Here is an 18,708-nt window from a genome sequence, read left to right on the forward strand (position 1 = left end):
ACAGAGATCCACCTGCCTCTGCCTCCTGAGTGCTGGGAGTAAAGGCGAGCGCCACCACATCCAGCTTCTTTATTTTTTTTCAATGTCTTTCCTTTTTGTTTTGTTTTGAGACAGGGTCTTGAATAGCCCAGGCTAGGCTGGAACTCACTTTGTAGCCAAGGCTGGCTTTGAACTGATGCACCTGCTTTGACCTCTCACGTGCTAGGAATACAGGTGTGAACTCGTACACCCAATGGATTTATTTACCTGTTTATTTTGAGGCACGGTCTCCTGTAGCCCAGGCTGGCTTTGGGTTTTCTCTTTAGCTGGTCTTGATCTCCTGACACTACTGCTTCCATATTCTGAACACTGGGACTAGAGTCACCTTACCCACATCCCGTCACCTCTGGGTAAAGAGCTTCCCCAACCTGGAGTAATGGTCCATGCCTGAAACCCCAATATTTGGAAGGCTGAGGCAGGAGGGTTGAGAATTCAAGGCTAGCCTGGGCTACAGACTGAGACTCTGTCTTAATAAACCATATGTTTTCAATAGCCTGGGAGTAGCTCAGTTTGGTGGAGTGCTTGCCCCCCATGCACAGGACCCTGGGTTCAACTCCTAAGACTTAGTCTCAAAAGGGTTCAATCCCTAAGACCTAGTCTCAAAAAGAAAAATAGGGGTGGGGGAGGGAGAGGGAGAGGAGAGATGGAAAGGAGAGGGGAAAGAAGAAACAGAAGAAGAAGAAGAAGAAGAAGAAGAAGAAGAAGAAGAAGAAGAAGAAGAAGAAGAAGAAAACAAAACCCAGAGCATAGCAGCTCAGTCCTACAATCCCAGCACCTAAAAGGCTAAGACTGAAGGTCCAGGGAGACTTTCAGGCTAGCCTGGGCTACAAGTGTGAGACACTGTCTCAAAAGAATAAAAGCAAACACCTGGGAGGCAGAACTTGAGAAGTTCAGGAACTTAAGGCTAGCCTGGGCTACCAAGCAAGTCTGAGGCTAGCCTGGGCTACAGGACCCTATCTCCAAAAAACAAAAAAAAAAACAAAAAAAACTAGGAGGGGTGGAAGGCAGCCTTCCCCTGCCAGAAGGAAGGAGAGAGGGATGCAGAAAGAGGCGACGCAGGTGGGAATCTAGTTCCCCACGTGATTCATTCACTGGTCTCTCCCGCAACTGATTTTAGGAGTCAGCTGCGCCAACTTGCCAGGCCCTGAGGTAAGAAAGGGAGGCAGAGAGCAAGGACAGGGCTGGATGGAGCACAGCAGCTTGTGATGTGCGGTCACCACCCGTCCTTCCCCCCACACAGTGGGACACAAGCCTGGGGAAACCCCATTTCACAGAGTCAGACCACTGAGGCTGGAAAGGCAAGTCACCAGCCTGGGCTTCTATGGCGATCCTGAGCCCTTCTCCCACAGAAGGAGACGAGGGGGGCCAGGCAATGGGGGTGAGGGGGGGACCCTTACCTGGATAGGACAGATGGACTTGCTCTGGGGTAACCTGAGGATACTCTGGGTTCCTCTGGGCTCCCAAGGAGACAGCGAGGAGCAGACAGCAGCAGAGGCAGCATCCAAGCAAGGGCCTCATGGCAGGGGGATGGCGGGATGGCACTCGGAGATGTGGTCAGGTTCCGTTGGTGGGTCCCTCAGAGGATGGAGAATGGACCGATGCCAGGCACGGCCGGCCCGTCGTCAGTCCGTCCGTCCGTCGGTCTAGGTGTCCGTGGGGGAGGAAGAACTGAGTGACTGAAACGTCTCCGATGGGGAGTGGCAGAAGCCCGATGCGATGCTGGCGAGAGAGAATAACTAATGAGGTCTCTGAGCACCTCGCGGCTCGGGCGCTTTGCATAGATTGATTAATGCCGGGAGGCCTCGCAGCATTCCTGCGAGGTGGTGGCGGCGACAAATCTTCCACCTGCCCCGTCACCTTTAGGAAACTGAGCAACCGGGTGACTCAGTGGCACGGCTAGGATGAGTGAGGTGCAAGCTGGTTTGAACCCTTCCGGCCCAGGCTCCCGCTTCTGGGGGTGGGCTAGGGAGGGTGCTGGGTGGCGGAGGGGCGGGGATGGTGGAGGGATGCTTTGACCACTCCATCACCAACACCTCAGCTTTCTCTTAACAATCTGGTCCCCAAACTCTTAGCATCCCACTGTACCCTCAGCCTCTCCATTTCATCCTCAGATCTCCACTTTATTCTCCGGGACCTGATAAAGACACATTTCTCTCTCTCTCTCTCTCTCTCTCTCTCTCTCTCTCTCTCTCTCTCTCTCTCTCTCTCTCTCTCTCTCTCTCTCTCTCTCTCTCTCTCTCTCTCTCTCTCTCTCTCTCTCTCTCTCTCTCTCTCTCTCTCTCTCCCAGATTCCTCATTAGCCCCCTGTCTTCAGGCTCCACTCCTCCAGGGCTCTATCCTCATTCCAGCCCTGAACCTGCCTGTGCCTGAACCCCGTTTTCTCCCCTGCTCCCTGGCGGGCTGAGGTTCTGAGAGGTTCGCTCCACCTGCACTCGGGACCCGGGCAGGTGCGTCAGGTCTGACCGAACCATCCACCGGAGACCGGGAGCTGGGGCGGGGGCAGGAGAGGGGGGAAGGCAGTCGAGAAAAGGGGGTGCGGGCTCACCCTCAGGGGCGCGCCAGCTGCCCTCGCGGTCCTCTGGCCACCGATGCGCTGCAGTATTTATGAGCTTGCAGGGACACAGGCTCCCGCCGCCCACGGGTGTCCCAGCCCCGGAAGAGCCGGCTGCCTCAGGTAACCGGCCTCCCAGACAGCCCGAGCCCCGGGTCCCACAGGTCCAGCCGGTCCCTGGCGCCCCACGCCCACCCTCCCGCCCCCCTCAGGGTGGGGCTCAGAAAGGGGGGACCCAGAGAAGCATGGTACACCGCCACCTCCGAGCCAGACAGCAGGTGAGCGCCGGGACAGGTAAGGCTGCGCTGTCCCCAGGTGTCCCACTGCCCCAGCTGCGAAGCCCTGGGGTGACAGACACCCACCCTCAGCCCCACGGGAGGAGGCCGTGACCTCAGGGTTCCCATCCACCTCGGCGGCTCCTGCAGCATCTTCCTCTCAACTCTTTCCAGCTTCCTAAACTCGGGACTTTCCCTCAGACCCCGTCACAGGGAATCCTGGAAAACACAAACTCCAAAGGCCGGGATGACAATGGCGCGTGTGAGCCCGACGCCCTAGGCGCAGTTGCTCAACCTCGCTCCAGCCTCTATTTTCTCACCTGTAAAAAAAAAAAAAAAAGGAAGGGATGGCGGGCAGGTGCATACCCTGGCGTGAGGCACTGAGGACCCGAGGCCAAGTCCAGAACCCGCCGGGGAGTCTAGGTGGGAACAAGTGGGGATTTGGTGGGTAAACCTTTATGAGCTGTCTGGGTGCTTTCGGCGGACACGTTCTCCGGGAAGAAGAGGTATTTCGGGTTTTCAGTCTTTGCCCCATTTTCTGTCTGCAGGCGGCCTTAGCTTTGTAAATTAAGTGTCTGGGTCTTTGCAGGTGGAGCATGGAGACCCAGGGTGGGAATCTCAAGTCTTCAGCACGAGTGAAATCCCTATCCCTTTCACAATCGGCATTCCAGCTTAGAGTACAACAGCCGGAGCAGCAATAAAAAGAAATAAATATAATAATAATCACCTGGGCTCAGGGCTAGTGTTGCACACTCTTTAACTCCAGCAAAAGGCAGGCAGAGGGTCCTTGTGAGTTTAAAGCCAGTTAGCCTGGTCTGGAGTGAGTTCCAAGGCCACATAGAGCCTGTCTCAAAAATAAATAAGTAAATAAATCGCTTGGTTCTAGTGGTACAGTTCCAGTCTGTAAGGAGGCTGGAACAGTAGTAGGGCAGGAATCTGAGGCCGTCTCAGACCCCATCATAAAACGAAATAGTACCACACACGGCTCTTTTCATCAATTTCCACTTTTGGGCTCACCTGCTAATAACCTTGGCAGCCACAACCAATCAAAACCTCTCCTCCTGTTATTTTATTTTTCCCCTGGTCAGGCCTTCCAGAACGGAATCATCTTAACTGCTTTTATGCAAAGGGTGCCTATGGCAAGCAACAAACGCCCCACGCTGACTGTGGGATTTTTTGGTTTGGTTTGGGTCCCCACTCCCCATCCCCCACCTCCTACCCCACCCCCACCCCGGCCAGACGTGGTTTCTCTGTATGACAGCCCTGGCTGTCCTGGGACTCGCTTTGTAGACCAGGCTGGCCTCAAACTCACTGAGAGCCGCCTGCCTCTGCCTCCCAAGTGCTGGGATTAAAGGCGTGCGCCACCACACCCGGCTTGTTTGGTTTTTTGAGACAGGGTCTCTCTGTGTAGCCTTGGCTGTCCTGGACTCACTTTATAGACCAGGCTGGCCTGGAACTCACAGCAATCCTCCTGCCTCTGCCTCCCAAATACCTATGTGGGTTTTTGGTTTGGTTTTTCTTTCTTTTCTTTCTTTCTTTTTCTTTTTTTTTTTCTTTTTTTTTTTTTTTTTGGTTTTGTCTTGTCTTGTTTTTTGAGACGGAGTTTCTCTGTGTAGCCTTGGCTGTCCTGGACTCGCTTTGTAGACCAGGCTGACCTCGAACTCACAGCGATCCACCTGCCTCTGCCTCCTCAGAGAGCTGGGATTACAGGCGTGCGCCACCACACCTAGCTTGTTTTACATTCATTATTACATCTATTTATTGGTATGTGTGTGTGTGTGTATCTGTTTGTTTTCAGGAGAGCCCCACATATGTGGGTTTATTTTTTCTAAATTGGGGGAGGAGTACGGGTCTTAAAATGTAGCCCAGGCTGGACTGGAATTTACTCTGTAGCCCCGCTGGCCTTGAGCCTTTTCTGCAGTTCTACCCTGGCTCTTGGGTGTTGAGGGAGCATGCACGGCCAGGCCAGGCTACGCCGACTCCTTAGCTCATTAACTTTCAAGTCTAGTGTCACATCCAAAGAACAGGTCATCAAACAGCTTTGTCTTCAGCTCTTTGGCTTGTTTGTTTTTCCTTTTTGCCTCCTCAGATAAAAGCTTTATTAGGAAAGTTCTGGAACCTCAGCCACAGGCAGCTGTGGTGGCCCTTCAGGGAGGAGTCAGAGCCTTTGGGTCTAAGCAGTAACTCCGTTAGGAGATGACTGTCATGAGCCATCACATAACAGGGTCCTGGGGGAGCAACTTCTCCTAGTCTAGAAGTCTTGAGTGTTTTGGATTTCTGACAGGACTATAATAAGATTTGTTTGGTTGGGGTTTTTTTGTTGTTTGTTGTGTTGTGGTTTTTGTTTTTTGTTTTTTGTTTTTTGTTTTTTTTGAGACAGGGTCTCTCTGTGTAGCCTTGGCTGTCCTGGACTCGCCTTGTAGACCAGGCTGGCCTCGAACTCACAGCGATCAGCCTGCCTCTGCCTCCCGAGTGCTGGGATTAAAGGCGTGCGCCACCATGCTCGGCCTGTAATGAGATTTGGAAGCATTCTTTGAGTTCTCCTTGGCGCAGATCTAGGCCAGGTGCTGCCCTCCTGGGCAGAATTCCAGTTGCTGCATCCATTCTTCAAAGCTCCACTCAGGCCTGCTCAAGTGGGTTGAGATGCTTGCCGCCAGGCTGAGCCCCGCCCCCAGGCTGAGCCCCGCCCCCAGGCTGAGCCCCGCCCCCCTCCCCCGCCCGCCCCATGCCCAAGCCCCTCATGTTGGGATGAGAGACCAGATCCCTCTGATCTCCATAGGCACACACAATGGTGCTCACAAGCCCACCGTCACACCCCAGCCCCACCAAATAAATAAATAAATTAATTAATTAAATAACTGTGATAAAGAAAAAGTATAGGCACTGGGGAGACGGCTCAGAGGTTAAGAGCACTGGCTGCTCTTCCAGAGGTCCTGAGTTCAATTCCCAGCAACCACATGGTGGCTCACAACCATCTATACCCTCTTCTGGTGTGCAGGCATTATTACTTGCAGGCAAAACATTGTATAAATAATAAATAAATAAATAAATAAATCTTTTTTTTTTAAAGAAAAATTATAGAGAAATCACATATGTGAATATATCAATCCTAGCACTTGAAAAAGCTGAGGCAGGAGGACTGCTGCTACTAATAGCTCAAAAACAAGCCGGGTTATGGTCCCAAGTGTGGGATGGGGAACGGTCTTGCGAGAGAACAGGTGATGTTAATCCACTAGAAGACCAACCACCTCCTGCGGGAGCTTGATTGTTGCCAGCTGAAAATATCAGTGAACAGACTCAGGGAGGAGATACATAAGTGAGCCAGAAACAAGAGAGGGGGCTTTTTGGAGACTTGGGATGGTATTGGCTGTTCATCCCTCCACTTCGAGACGCTCCTAGAGAGAACTGCTGGAGGGAAGGCTTCAGGGCTCCGGCTCCTGCTGAGGTTCTGGGTTCTAGTTACCCCAGGTTCCAGCAGAAGAAATCCTGCTGATTACGCCAGGAGAATCATTCCTCGGAACTGATATCCTTACGGTTTTGTTATTGCGTTCTTTAATCCTCTTTTCCTATTGTTTAGGTTAGTCGGGTTGTAAGCGACGCACGCTCAGTTAATAAGTTCATAATGAAATATATTTGTTAAGAAAATTGAGGCTACAGGAGGGAGACGCAGTCATGTCAGTGGGAGCTGCTGTGGCACACGAGGACTCTTAGGGCCTGTGTGGCTGCAATCATGGGGTTGAGCACAGAGCAGCTACTGTGGGGCCAGGTGATCCTGGGGTTGAAATCTAGCCAGTGCATCAACCACAGGCAAGTCCTTTGGCCTCACCATGCCTCAGTTTCCCGATCTGTTAAAGGGGGAAAGCGATCCCCTTACATCACAGTTAGAAAGCACTTAGACGCGTGCCTGGCACAGAGCATGTGCCCTACGTACACACACAAGGCCCCTTCCAATCACCGTGATACCCACGGTACGAAGATGAGCTGAAATGAATCTGTTTTCCTAAATTGTTTTTTTTTTAAAGATTTATTTATTATTATGTATACAGTGCTCTGCTTGCATGTACTCCTGAAAGCCAGAAGAGGGCGCCATATCACATTACAGATGGCTGTGAGCCACCATGTGGTTGCTGGGGACCTTTGGAAGAGCAGGCTGCGCTCTTAACCACTGAGCCATCTCTCCAGCCCCCTAAATTGTCTTTAAAAACCCAATGAAATGTTTCACACAAAGAGAAACGCAGAGTCGGGCAGTGGTGGCGCACGCCTTTAATCCCAGCACTCGGGAGGCAGAGGCAGGCGGATCGCTGTGAGTTCGAGGCCAGCCTGGGCTACAGAGTGAGTCCAGGACAGCCTGGGCTACACAGAGAGACCCTGTCTCGAAAAAAAACGAAACCAGACCAAATAAACAAATAGAAAAAAAGCATGCGAAACAGAAGGTTTCCTTTAACACCTGTGTACTCATTAACCGTGGGGGGCGGGGATGGGGAGCACTGGCCCCATCCCCGCCCTCCCCCACGTGCCCTCCCTGGCACCACTAATCTTCCTCTCCACAAAGGAAGCTACTGTACTGACTCTGACCTGTCCTTGGTATTGCTGCCTTCTTGTACACAATGGTTTCATTTTGCCTCTCTGTGCGTGTGACGCTAGTAGAAAAATGTTGCATGAACTCCTGTGCCCGGATCGTTTTCTCTCAGCGTGATCGGTGTGACATTTATCTGGGCTGGGCGGATAAATGCGGCCGGCCCATGCCTTCCCGTTTGCCAAGGAGTGCACCACTGTGTGAGCACAGTGTCTGCCAGCTGTCAACGAATATGGCAGTTTATGTATTTGAGACTTTGGCTCACACAAGTAGGAATTCCTTAAACGATCTTGTCTATGTTTTGTGGGGGTTTTTTTGGTTTGTTTTTGTGTGTTTTTTGTTTTTTGTTTGTTTGCTTGATTTTTTTTTTTTTTGTTTTTTTTGTTGTTGTTGGTTTTGGTTTTGGTTTTTTGAGAGAGGGTCTCTCTGTGTAGCCTTGGCTGTGCTGGACTCGCTTTGTAGACCAGGCTGGCCTCGAACTCACAGCGACGTGCCTGCTTCTGCCTCCCGAGTGCTGGGATTAAAGGCGTGCGCCACCACCGCCCAACTTCTTGTCTATGTTTTGTAGGTGAAGACATATACACATTTCTTTCTTTCTTTTTTTTTTTTTAAGATTTATTTATTATGTACACAGTGCTCTGCCTGCATGTACCGCTGCAGGCCAGAAGAGGGCGCCAGATCTCACTATAGATGGTTGTGAGCCACCATGTGGTTGCTGGGAATTGAACTCAGGACCTTAGGAAGAGCAGACAGAGCTCTTAACCTCTGAGCCGTCTCTCCAGCCCTACATTTCTTTTAGGGATAGAGCGGAGAGTAGAACAGCTGGGACATATGTGGCATGTATAAATTGTGTGTGTGTGTGTGTGTGTGTGTGTGTGTGTGTGTACACACGTGTGCCTGTCGGTTCATGCGGGATCAGCACTAACAGGTGCTTCCCAAAAGCAGGTGTTGTCACTTCTTCCCCTCCTACTATCCACGTTGGAATATTTGCATCGCTCCAGATCCTTGCCAACACTTATGAGGTCAGGCGACTCATTTTTAGTCATTCTGTTGGGTGTGTACTGGTAGCTCCTCGGAGTTTTAATTTGCATTTCCCTGATGAGCAACACAAGCAGAGACCTTTCGGGGTTGCACCTGGCCTCTTCGGTTGTCCTTTGTGTGGTGTGCTTGTTACGTGTCTTGTCCTGCAGCCAAGGCTACACAGAGAGACCCCGTCTCAAAAAAAAAAGTGTCTTGTCTTGTTTTCTTTTCTTTTTTTCTTTCTTTTTGTTTTTTTTTTTTTTGTTGTTGTTGTTTTTTTTGTTTTTTTGAGATAGGGTTCTCTTTGTAGCCTTGGCTGTCCTGGACTTACTTTGGAGACCAGGCTGGCCTTTTCACAGAGATCAGCCTGCCTCTGCCTCCCACACTGCTGGGATTAAAGGTATACACCACCATGGTGGGCTTGGCTCTGTTTTTTTTTTTTTAATCAGATTGTTTATTTTTAAATTGATTCGCTCTTCTGATATCCTAAATAAAGCCATTTGTGAGTTCCAGGCCAGCCTGGTCTACAAAGTGAGTCCAGGATAGCCATGATGCCCTGCTGAGGCAGGGACAGTTTCTGTCTCTGTGCTGTGTCCTCCAAGCCAGCTGTTCCGGGAGCTTCTGGGTGAATTTCCTGGCTCCGCCTCCCGCCTTGCCCTCGGAGTGCTGGTATTACAGAACATGAGGCTTTTGCCACTCAGGTCATCAAGTTTGTTTAGCAAACCCTTTCCCCACCAAACCGTCTCCCATGACTTCCTTTTAAAAAACAAAACAAAACAAAACAAAACAAAACAAAACAAAACAAAGCACTTTCCCATTATATCACCAGTATCTCGAGGAAGGCTGGTGGCTCAGGCAAACGGACAGCTCCGAGTCTGAGTCTGAATCCTGCTTTGCTGCCCCTTGGCTGGGTGACCCGCCTTCTCTTAGGCTCGGTGCCCGGTGTTCCGCCTAGGGAGAGCACGGCCTCCCTGCAAAGGACTTGGAGACATGCCTCCCATGTAGCTAAAACGGGGTGGGGCCCCAAGGACAAGCTTGGTAAATAATAGCTGCAATTACTCCCAATTTTGATTTAATCCCTCCGAGTTGTTCCTCGGTGGCAGTAACAAGCACAGGCTTTGGGGTTGGTCCCCTGAGCACGCCACGGCGCAGGGTTATTTCCCACGCTGGCTCACCAAAGCCCACTGGGTGGCTCGCTTCTCACACGCGAAAAGGAAGGCGGTAGCGTGCATGCGCAGAAAGCCGGGGCTTTGGAGGCAAGTGGTCCAGGTTAAAGTCCAACTCCAAACATTTAACGTTTCCATTTAGCCTCTCAGGGCCTCAGTTTCCTTACCTGTAAAATTAGAGATACTCTGCCACACTCGAGACTTCACATATTTTAGAGAGCTTAAGGGAGGATGGATGAGTGAATGAATCAAAGTTAATACACAGAAAAGTGAGCCAAAATTAGTGCTTGGTGTGAAACTGAGTCTTCAAAATCTTCTCTGCTGTGTTAATGGACATAGAAGCCTTGTGCATATTAAGTAACTGCTGTACCGCTGAGCTACGCCCCCAGCTCCTCACTGGGGGATTCTAGGCAGGGGCTCTACCACTGAGCCACACCCCAGCCCCTCACTGGGGGATTCTAGGCAGGGGCTCTACCACTGAGCCACGCCCCCAGCCCCCCACTGGGGGATTCTAGGCAGGGGCTCTACCACTGAGCCACACCCCAGCCCCTCACTGGGGGATTCTAGGCAGGGGCTCCACCACTGAGCCATGCCCCCAGCCCCCCACTGGGGGATTCTAGGCAGGGGCTCTACCACTGAGCCACACCCCCAGCCCCTCACTGGGGGATTCTAGGCAGGGGCTCTACCACTGAGTTACACCCCAGCCCCTCACTGGAGGATTCTAGGCAGGGGTTCTACCACTGAGCCACACCCCAGCCCCTCACTGGGGGATTCTAGGCAGGGGCTCTACCACTGAGCCACGCCCCCAGCCCCCCACTGGGGGATTCTAGGCAGGGGCTCTACCACTGAGCCACACCCCAGCCCCTCACTGGGGGATTCTAGGCAGGGGCTCCACCACTGAGCCACGCCCCCAGCCCCCCACTGGGGGATTCTAGGCAGGGGCTCTACCACTGAGCCACACCCCCAGCCCCTCACTGGGGGATTCTAGGCAGGGGCTCTACCACTGAGTTACACCCCAGCCCCTCACTGGGGGATTCTAGGCAGGGGCTCTACCACTGAGTTACACCCCAGGCCCTCACTGGAGGATTCTAGGCAGGGGCTCCACCACTGAGCCACACCCCAGCCCCTCACTGGGGGATTCTAGGCAGGGGCTCTACCACTGAGCCACACCCCAGCCCCTCACTGGAGGATTCTAGGCAGGGGCTCTACCACTGAGCCACACCCCAGCCCCTCACTGGGGGATTCTAGGCAGGGGCTCTAGTCTTCTTCCTCTTCTTTTTTTTTTTTTTTTTAACTATTTATTTATTTACTTTTTGGATTTTTGAGACAGGGTCTCTTTGTGTTAGCCTTGGCTGTCCTGGACTCGCTTTGTAGACCAGGTTGACCTCAAACTCTCAGCAATCCCCTCTGCCTCTGCCTCCTGAGTGCTAGGATTAAAGGATTAAAGGCATGAGCCACAATGCCTGGCCTTTTTTTTTTTTGTTTGCTTTTTTTTTTACTTTTAGTTTCCAAAGGTCTCATCACTAAACTGCCCAGAAGCCACTCTCACCCCCTGTAGATAGGATTTCAAGGCTGCCAGATCTAGTGTTCGTTGTTAGTTTATTTTTTTTTTGTTTTGGTTTTGTGTTTTTGCTTTTGTTTTACTGTGTTTCTCTGTGTAGTCCTGTCTGTTCTGGAACTCACTCTGTAGACCAGGCTGGCCTCCAAATCAGCGATCCACCTGCCTCTGCCTCCTGAGTTCTGGGGTTAAAGGCATGCACCACCACTGCCCGGATAGTTTATTTTGTTTATTTGAAATAGGACCTCCCTATGTAGCCCAGGCTTTACTTGAGCTGACTGCCTTTCCGCTTTGGCCTCCTAGTACTAGTGTTATAGGTGTGTGCTGCCACGCCCAGCTCCCCGAAGATCCTGTCTGAAATACTCCGAGGTTTTATAATTCATGCTAACCAAGTAAGATGGATTGTTGGAGGCCTAGCGCATCAGTTGGCATGAAACAAAGTGGCTGGGAGCTGCAGACAGGAGAATCCAAGCATTCTGTGTGTGTGTGTGTGTGTGTGTGTGTGTGTGTGTGTGTGTGTGTTCCTTGTAAAAAGCCTCTTGTGTTTTTTCCCCCTTGTTTGAAATGTTCTTCACCAATGGTTTCGGAAAACACGGGGACCACTGCGTGGCCATGGCTGGTGACAGTCACAGCAAAATCCAGAGGAGAAAAAAGGATTTCCCGCCGTGTGCCCGGCGTTCTGTGGATGAACTAGTGTCACCGGACGTCTATAACGCGGTGTTCGATCTTTATTTTCCTTTTATGTGCATGTCTACGTGTGGAGGTCTGTGCGGGTGCTGCACACGTGCGTGCAGGTGCTCGTGGAGGCTTAGAGAAGTGTGTCGGGTCCCGTGGAGCTGGACTTGCGGGAGATTGTGAGCTGCTCAATGTGAACTATAGGGTTCAGACTGTCATCCTTATGGTTGAGCAGCAAGTACTTTTAACTGCTGGAGAGCCATCTTTCCAGGCCCTGTTTGTAATCTCAGGTAGCCCAGGCCGGCCTCACACTTGTGCTGTGGACGGTGGCTCTGGATACCTAATCCTTTACCTTTTACCTGGCAGGGCTTCTGGTGGTTTTTGTTTTGTTTTGTTTTGTTTTTCAGTTTTTCGAGAAGGGGTTTCTCTGTGTAGCCCTAGCTGTCCTGGACTCACTTTATAGACTAGGCTGGCCTCGAACTCACAAAGATCCACCTGCCTCTGCCTCCCGAGTGCTGGGATTTAAGGGCGTGGGCCACCACCTCCCGGGCTTGTGTCTGACATTTTTTCTGTGGCCTCCGTCACTTCGATGGGATGGTCACTCTTGCTTGTTCATCTGTTTGTTAATGGGCTTTCCCGGTGACTGTCACAATCGGGAAGGCTGGGATTTTTGCGTGCCCGGCTCAGAGGAAGCACGTAACAAGGATTTATAAAATGATGGCGCATGTGCATGACACCTAGTGACTATTGCCACTGGGAGCCAGCTCACTACCTGCGCCCTCTTGGTGTCACCTTCCTCAGCACTGGTCAGCACAGCCAACGCCCACACCCGAGTGCCAGCTCATTTTCAGAAAGGGACTTACCAGGCCCCAGGGACAGGAAACGGAGGCTGGGAGCTGGAAGAACACGGAGACCCACTTCCGCTCTTCCAAAAAAAAACGGCATCTGATTTCCTCATGACTGCGCGCCATCACACATCGGGGGAACCCGTGAGCCCGCGGAAGTGAGGGGCGTGCCCAGGGCACAGCTCACCTACCGGAGCACATCACCGGCCTTAATTACAGCTGAGAGGAAGCCCGGGTAGCTCTTTGAACTATGGGAGCTGCTGGGATGGACCTAGTGCAGCCCCCTACTCCACAAAGCTTCTTCATGCTCACCTTCACCGCCCCGCAAGTCAGGTGGGCGCCATGCGCGATGGCGCATGCGCCTTATCCTTTTTTTTTTTTTTCCAGAAGAGGAAACTAAAGCACCAGTGAGCATGCTCACGTGATATAATACTGGTGATAAGAGCTACGTCCATCCTCCCCAAGACGTCCAACCATGATTCTTTTTTTGGCGGCGAGGGGCTTTTTTCTGTTTTCTTTTTCTTTCTTTTTTCTTTTTTCTTTTTTTTTTTTGAGACAGGGTCTCTCTGTGTAGCCTCGACTGTCCTAGACTCACTTTGTAGACCAGGCTGGCCTCGAACTCACAGCGATCCACCTGCCTCTGCCTCCTGAGTGCTGGGATTACAGGCGTGCCCCACCGCTCTCGGCTCCAACCGTGACTCTTAACTACTGGGTGTCACCACTACTAACAGAACACTGTGCCAGGGCCGGTGAGATGGCCCTGATCTCCGGGCCCCATAGGTGGAAGGAGAGAATCAGTTTCCATGGGTGTCCCATGATGTGTACACACATACACGTACTCACTAAGCAAACAAAGAAACACAATCAAAACAAATACCAAGCATCTGCTGCTACACACTGACCCTCCGGCCTCCGGTCCAGTGTTCTCTTCCAGGTCCAGACGTCTATTGTAACTAACGCTGGTCACTTTTCCCACTGGAGAGAGGCTGAAGGGTGAGAGGTGAATTTTAAAGTCAATGAATAAGCCAGGGGGTGGTGGCAGCCGCCTCTTTAATCCCAGCACTCGGGAGGCAGAGGCAAGCGGATCGCTGTGAGTTCAAGGCCAGCCTGGTCTACAAAGCGAGTCCAGGACAGCCAGGGCTACACAGAGATCCTGTCTCGAAAAGCCAAAATTAAAAAAATAAATAAATAAAGTCAATGAAGAGGCAAAGGTGAATACTAACAAACACAAACAAACAAAAGAGCTTTAAGCTGGGCGGTGGTGGTGCCTGCCTTTAATCCCAGCACTCAGGATCTCTGTGAGTTTGAGGCCAGCCTGGTCTACAAAGGGAATCCATGACAGCCAAGGCTCCACAGAGAAACCTTGTCTCAAAAAAACAAAAACAAAACAAAACCAAAAAAGAGCTTTTAAAAAGCCTCTTGGGGGCTGGAGAGCTGGCTCTGCAGTTAAGAGCACAAATCTGGGATTCAATTCCCAGCACCAAAATCATGGCTCACAACCACCTGTAAATCTGGTTCCTGGGCATCTGATGTCCTCTTCTGGCTTCTGGGGGCATCAGGGAGGTGTGTGGTGTATGACATACATGCTGACAAAAAAAATCTAGACACATAAAATTAAATACATACATACGTGTGTGTGTGTGTGTGTGTGTGTGTGTGTGTGTACACAGAGAGAGACAGAAACAGAGACAAAGAGAGAAGTTCTTTTTTTTGTTTTTTTTTTGTTTTTTTTGTTTGTTTGTTTGTTCTGTTTTTCCGAGACAGGGTCTCTGTGTAGCCTTGACTGTCCTGGACTCACTTTGTAGACCAGACTGGCCTCGAACTCACAGAGATCCCCCTGCCTCTGCCTCCTGAATGCTGGGATTATAGGTGTGTGTCACCACGCTTGGCCCTTAATTTTCAGAACTAAATAACTCTCTTCAGGGCCAAGCAGATGGCTCAGCAGGTAAATGCACCTGTTTTGAGGTTGATTTCTCAGGCCAAGCTGGCCTACAAAGTGTGTTTCAGGACACAGAGGGCCAGAGGGAAACAGTAAAATGGAAGTGAGCCTCTTGGTGACTATAGACCTTAACGCAGTTATCTCATGAGTCATGTGACCTAATTTAGATCACTTGTCCCAGGACTTTTGATGCCTAGCTGGATGCCTGTGCAGGAATCTCCCTTTGCCTCATCCTGGAAAGCTCCCCTCACTTCTCCTGTGCTTGGTGCCCTGTGTCCTGAGCACAGCTCTTCCCCTTTCTTACTGATGCTTTTGGTTTTCAGGAGCACATCCTGTCTGTAGCTTCTAGGGAAATGCTTCATAGGAGTTCTTGCCCACTTGAAAAAGCTTCCATGCTCTCCTCTTTGCTGACAGAAATCAGTTTTGCTGGAGAATTTTGACAAAAGATGCCTAGAATCCCCCAGTGAGGGATTGGGTACGCCTCAGTGGTAGAGCCCCTGCCTAGAATCCCCCAGTGAGGGGCTGGGGTGTGGCTCAGTGGTAGAGCCCCTGCCTAGAATCCCCCAGTGAGGGGCTGGGGGCGTGGCTCAGTGGTAGAGCCCCTGCCTAGAATCCCCCAGTGAGGGGCTGGGGCGTGGCTCAGTGGTAGAGCCCCTGCCTAGAATCCTCCAGTGAGGGGCTGGGGCGTGGCTCAGTGGTAGAGCCCCTGCCTAGAATCCCCCAGTGAGGGGCTGGGGGTGTGGCTCAGTGGTAGAGCCCCTGCCTAGAATCCCCCAGTGAGGGGCTGGGGTGTGGCTCAGTGGTAGAGCCCCTGCCTAGAATCCCCCAGTGAGGGGCTGGGGGCGTGGCTCAGTGGTAGAGCCCCTGCCTAGGATCCCCCAGTGAGGGGCTGGGGTGTGGCTCAGTGGTAGAGCCCCTGCCTAGAATCCCCCAGTGAGGGGCTGGGGTGTGGCTCAGTGGTAGAGCCCCTGCCTAGAATCCCCTAGTGAGGGGCTGGGATGTGGCTCAGTGGTAGAGCCCCTGCCTAGAATCCCCCAGTGAGGGGCTGGGGTGTGGCTCAGTGGTAGAGCCCCTCCCTAGGATCCCCCAGTGAGGGGCTGGGGTGTGGCTCAGTGGTAGAGCCCCTGCCTAGAATCCCCCAGTGAGGGGCTGGGGTGTGGCTCAGTGGTAGAGCCCCTGCCTAGAATCCCCCAGTGAGGGGCTGGGGTGTGGCTCAGAGGCAGAGCCCCTGCCTTTCTCTTTTGCAATATCATTCTAGAGAAATGCAAAACATTCTGCTGCTTCTGTCTGGTTGGTTGCCACAGTGTTTTGCTATGCAGCTCACAGTGGCTGGAAATGGAGTCCTCCCACATCAGCGTCTTCAGTGCTCCCATACAGGAGCACCACCATGCCTGTTTGACTTTTCTGCTTCCATGTTTTTGTTATTGTTGTTATTATTGTCTATATCCTGTTCCCTGGGCTGGTTTGAATGGCCACCGGAGGCTCCTATACATGAACACCTGGTCCCCAGCTAGTGGACCAGTTTGGGAAGGATTGGGAGGTGTGGCCTTGTTGGGAGTGTGTGGGTGGGCATCCCCATAGTGCTCTCTCTGGCTCCTGCTTGCCAACCAAGATGAGAGCTCTGGGCTGTCCCCCTTTTCTCTGCCATCATGGGCACCAACCCTCTGAAACCATAAGCCCAATTATCACAATGCTTTCTTTTATAACTTGCCCCAGTCACAGTGTTTTATCACAGCAACAAAAAGTAGCTACTACATACCCTGAAAGCTAAGACTCTTTCTGTTTTAAAAGCCATTTTTGGCTCGGCAGTGGCGCACGCCTTTAATCCCAGTACTTGGGAGGCAGAGACAGGCAGATCTCCGTGAGTTCGAGGCCAGCCTGGTCTACAAAGCAAGTCCAGGACAGCCAGGACTACATAGATAAACCCTGTCTCAAAAAACAAAAAAAAACCAAAAAAAACCCAAAAAAACCAAAAACAAAAACAAAAGGCCCTTTTTAAAAACTATATTTATTCTCTGGGCATAGTGGCGCACACCTTTAACCCCAGCACTCAGGAGGCAGAGGCAGAGGCAGGTGGATCTCTGTGAGTTCGAGGCCTGCCTAAACCACAAAGAGAGTTCCAGAACAGCCAAGGCTACACAGAGAGACCCCGTTTCGAAAAACCAACCGACCGAACAACAACAGCAATAAAACCTCTACATGTATTGGTTTACTCAAGGTGGGGAGGCCAGGCGCTGACGAACTGCCAGTGTGGGTCTCTGGCATCCAACCCAAGGTGTCAGCCTTGGTGGCAGGTCCCTTGCCTTCCAGCGTCACAGCAAATTCTGTCCTGAGGACTTGAGCGGCTGTGAGGTAAACAGGCAGATGCCAAGCTGGAAGCGGGAGAGGGTCTTTGGTGGGAGGCTAGGAGAGCTGCTCACAGGTCAGATCAATCGTGAAGGCAACGCTGGCAGGAATCTGCTGTCACATCAGACCCCGAATAGTAGAAAACAGGACACCGCATGGAAGAGGCTCCTTCTGCTGAGGTAGTGAGCAATTATTGAGGTAGGAAAATTGGAATTCTATTTTTCCTTCTTTAAAAAAAAAATTCTTTTAGCCAGGCGTGTTGGCGCACACCTTTAATCCCAGCACTCAGGAGGCGGAGGCAGGGGGATCGCTGTGAGTTTGGGGCCAGCCTGGTCTACAAAGCGAATCCACGACAGCCAAGGCTACACAGAGAAACCCTGTCTCGAAAAACCAAACAAAACAAAACCAAAACAACAACAACAACAAATCCAGAATGTGAGAGGCCTGCTTGGCTCTTGGCTTTGCGGTTGGAAGCCTACGATTAGGCAGACCCCCTAGGCTCTACGTCTTGCGAGGGACCCTTGGCTGTATCGCGTGAGGGCAGATGACGTCATGATTGGGAGTGTGCACAAAGTGACTTACCCCAACATCTAAGCACTCAGGACCTCGGCCAAGAAGGAGGGCCATGTGTTTAAGATTAGCCTGGGCTAACCGGTGAAACCTGTCTCAGAATACAAACGGGAAGGAAAGAAAGAAAAGAAAGAAAAGAGGGAAGGAAAGAAAGAGTTATGGCAGGGTAGGAGAGAGAAATCCAGGAGGGGCCCAGAGGTAAACCTCCCTATTATAGAATCATTTATCATCATCTATTCTTGGAATTAGCCAGGCTCTCATGAGGACTTCATTAATGCCTGCCGAGGGTGGACAAAATTCCCTTGCAAGCATATCATCCCATTTAAAGGGTCCGCCATGGAGCTGGGAAGTGGCGTGGTTCGTGCAGGACTTGCCTACTCTGGGGTCATTTTTGTCCAAATAAAACTGCTGGGCTGGAGAGATGGCTCAGAGGTTAAGAGCACTGGCTGCTCCTCCAGAGGTCCTGAGTTCAATTCCCAGCAACCACGTGGTGGCTCACAGCCATCTGTAATGAGATATGGCTCCCTCTTCTGGCCAGTAGGTGTACATGCAGGCAGGGCACTGTATACATAATAATAAATAAATAAATCTTTAAAAAAAGAAAAAACTGCACACAGTGATGCTCACTTATAATCCCAGAACTTAGGAGGTGGAGGTCATCACTGGCTGGCCTTAACTATAATTTGAGACTAGCCTGAGCTAGAGACGCCCACCCCCCCAAAAGTTAATAAATAAAAGTAAAAGTTTCATTAGTTCTTATACTGTTTTTTGGTTTTTTTGGGGTTGTTTGTTTGTTTTTTGAGACAGGGTCTTTCTGTGTAGCCTCGTCTGTCCTGGACTCGCTTTGTAGACCAGGCTGGCCTTGAACTCACAACGATCCGCCTGCCTCTGCCTCCCGAGTGCTGGGATTAAAGGTGTGCGCCACCACAGTGAGGCAGAGGCAGGGGGATCGTTGTGAGTTCGTGGCCAGCCTGGTCTACAAAGCGAGTCCAGCACAGCCAGAGCTACACAGAGAGACCGTCTCTCGAAAAATAGAGAAACCCTGTCTCAAAACAAAACAAACAAACAAAAACACAAAAGTATGCGCCACCACGCCCAGCTTCATCAGTTCTCAATACCAGGACCAAACTGCAAAACAAGCTTCTAAC

At 51.4% G+C, this 18,708-nt stretch overlaps 1 protein-coding gene and 1 long non-coding RNA gene across 2 annotated transcripts in view; both read right to left on the minus strand.

The window, feature by feature from the left end:
- Positions 1-2,700, minus strand: part of ACP7 (acid phosphatase 7, tartrate resistant (putative)) — a 26,152-nt gene extending 23,452 nt beyond the window's left edge. The window contains exons 1-2 of the mRNA XM_084770554.1: positions 2,585-2,700; positions 1,437-1,758 (exon numbers count right to left, since the gene is read on the minus strand). Coding sequence (XP_084626680.1) covers positions 1,437-1,557 — 121 coding nt within the window. The 5' untranslated portion in view covers positions 1,558-1,758; positions 2,585-2,700. The remainder of the gene's footprint in view (positions 1-1,436; positions 1,759-2,584) is intronic.
- LOC311591182 overlaps positions 1-18,708 on the minus strand; it is a 129,139-nt gene that overhangs the window by 73,325 nt on the left and 37,106 nt on the right. The gene's annotated exons all lie outside the window — the stretch shown is intronic.

This window comes from Acomys minous, assembly GCF_964271855.1.
Source record: "Acomys minous genome assembly, chromosome: 20".
NCBI lineage: Eukaryota > Metazoa > Chordata > Mammalia > Rodentia > Muridae > Acomys > Acomys minous.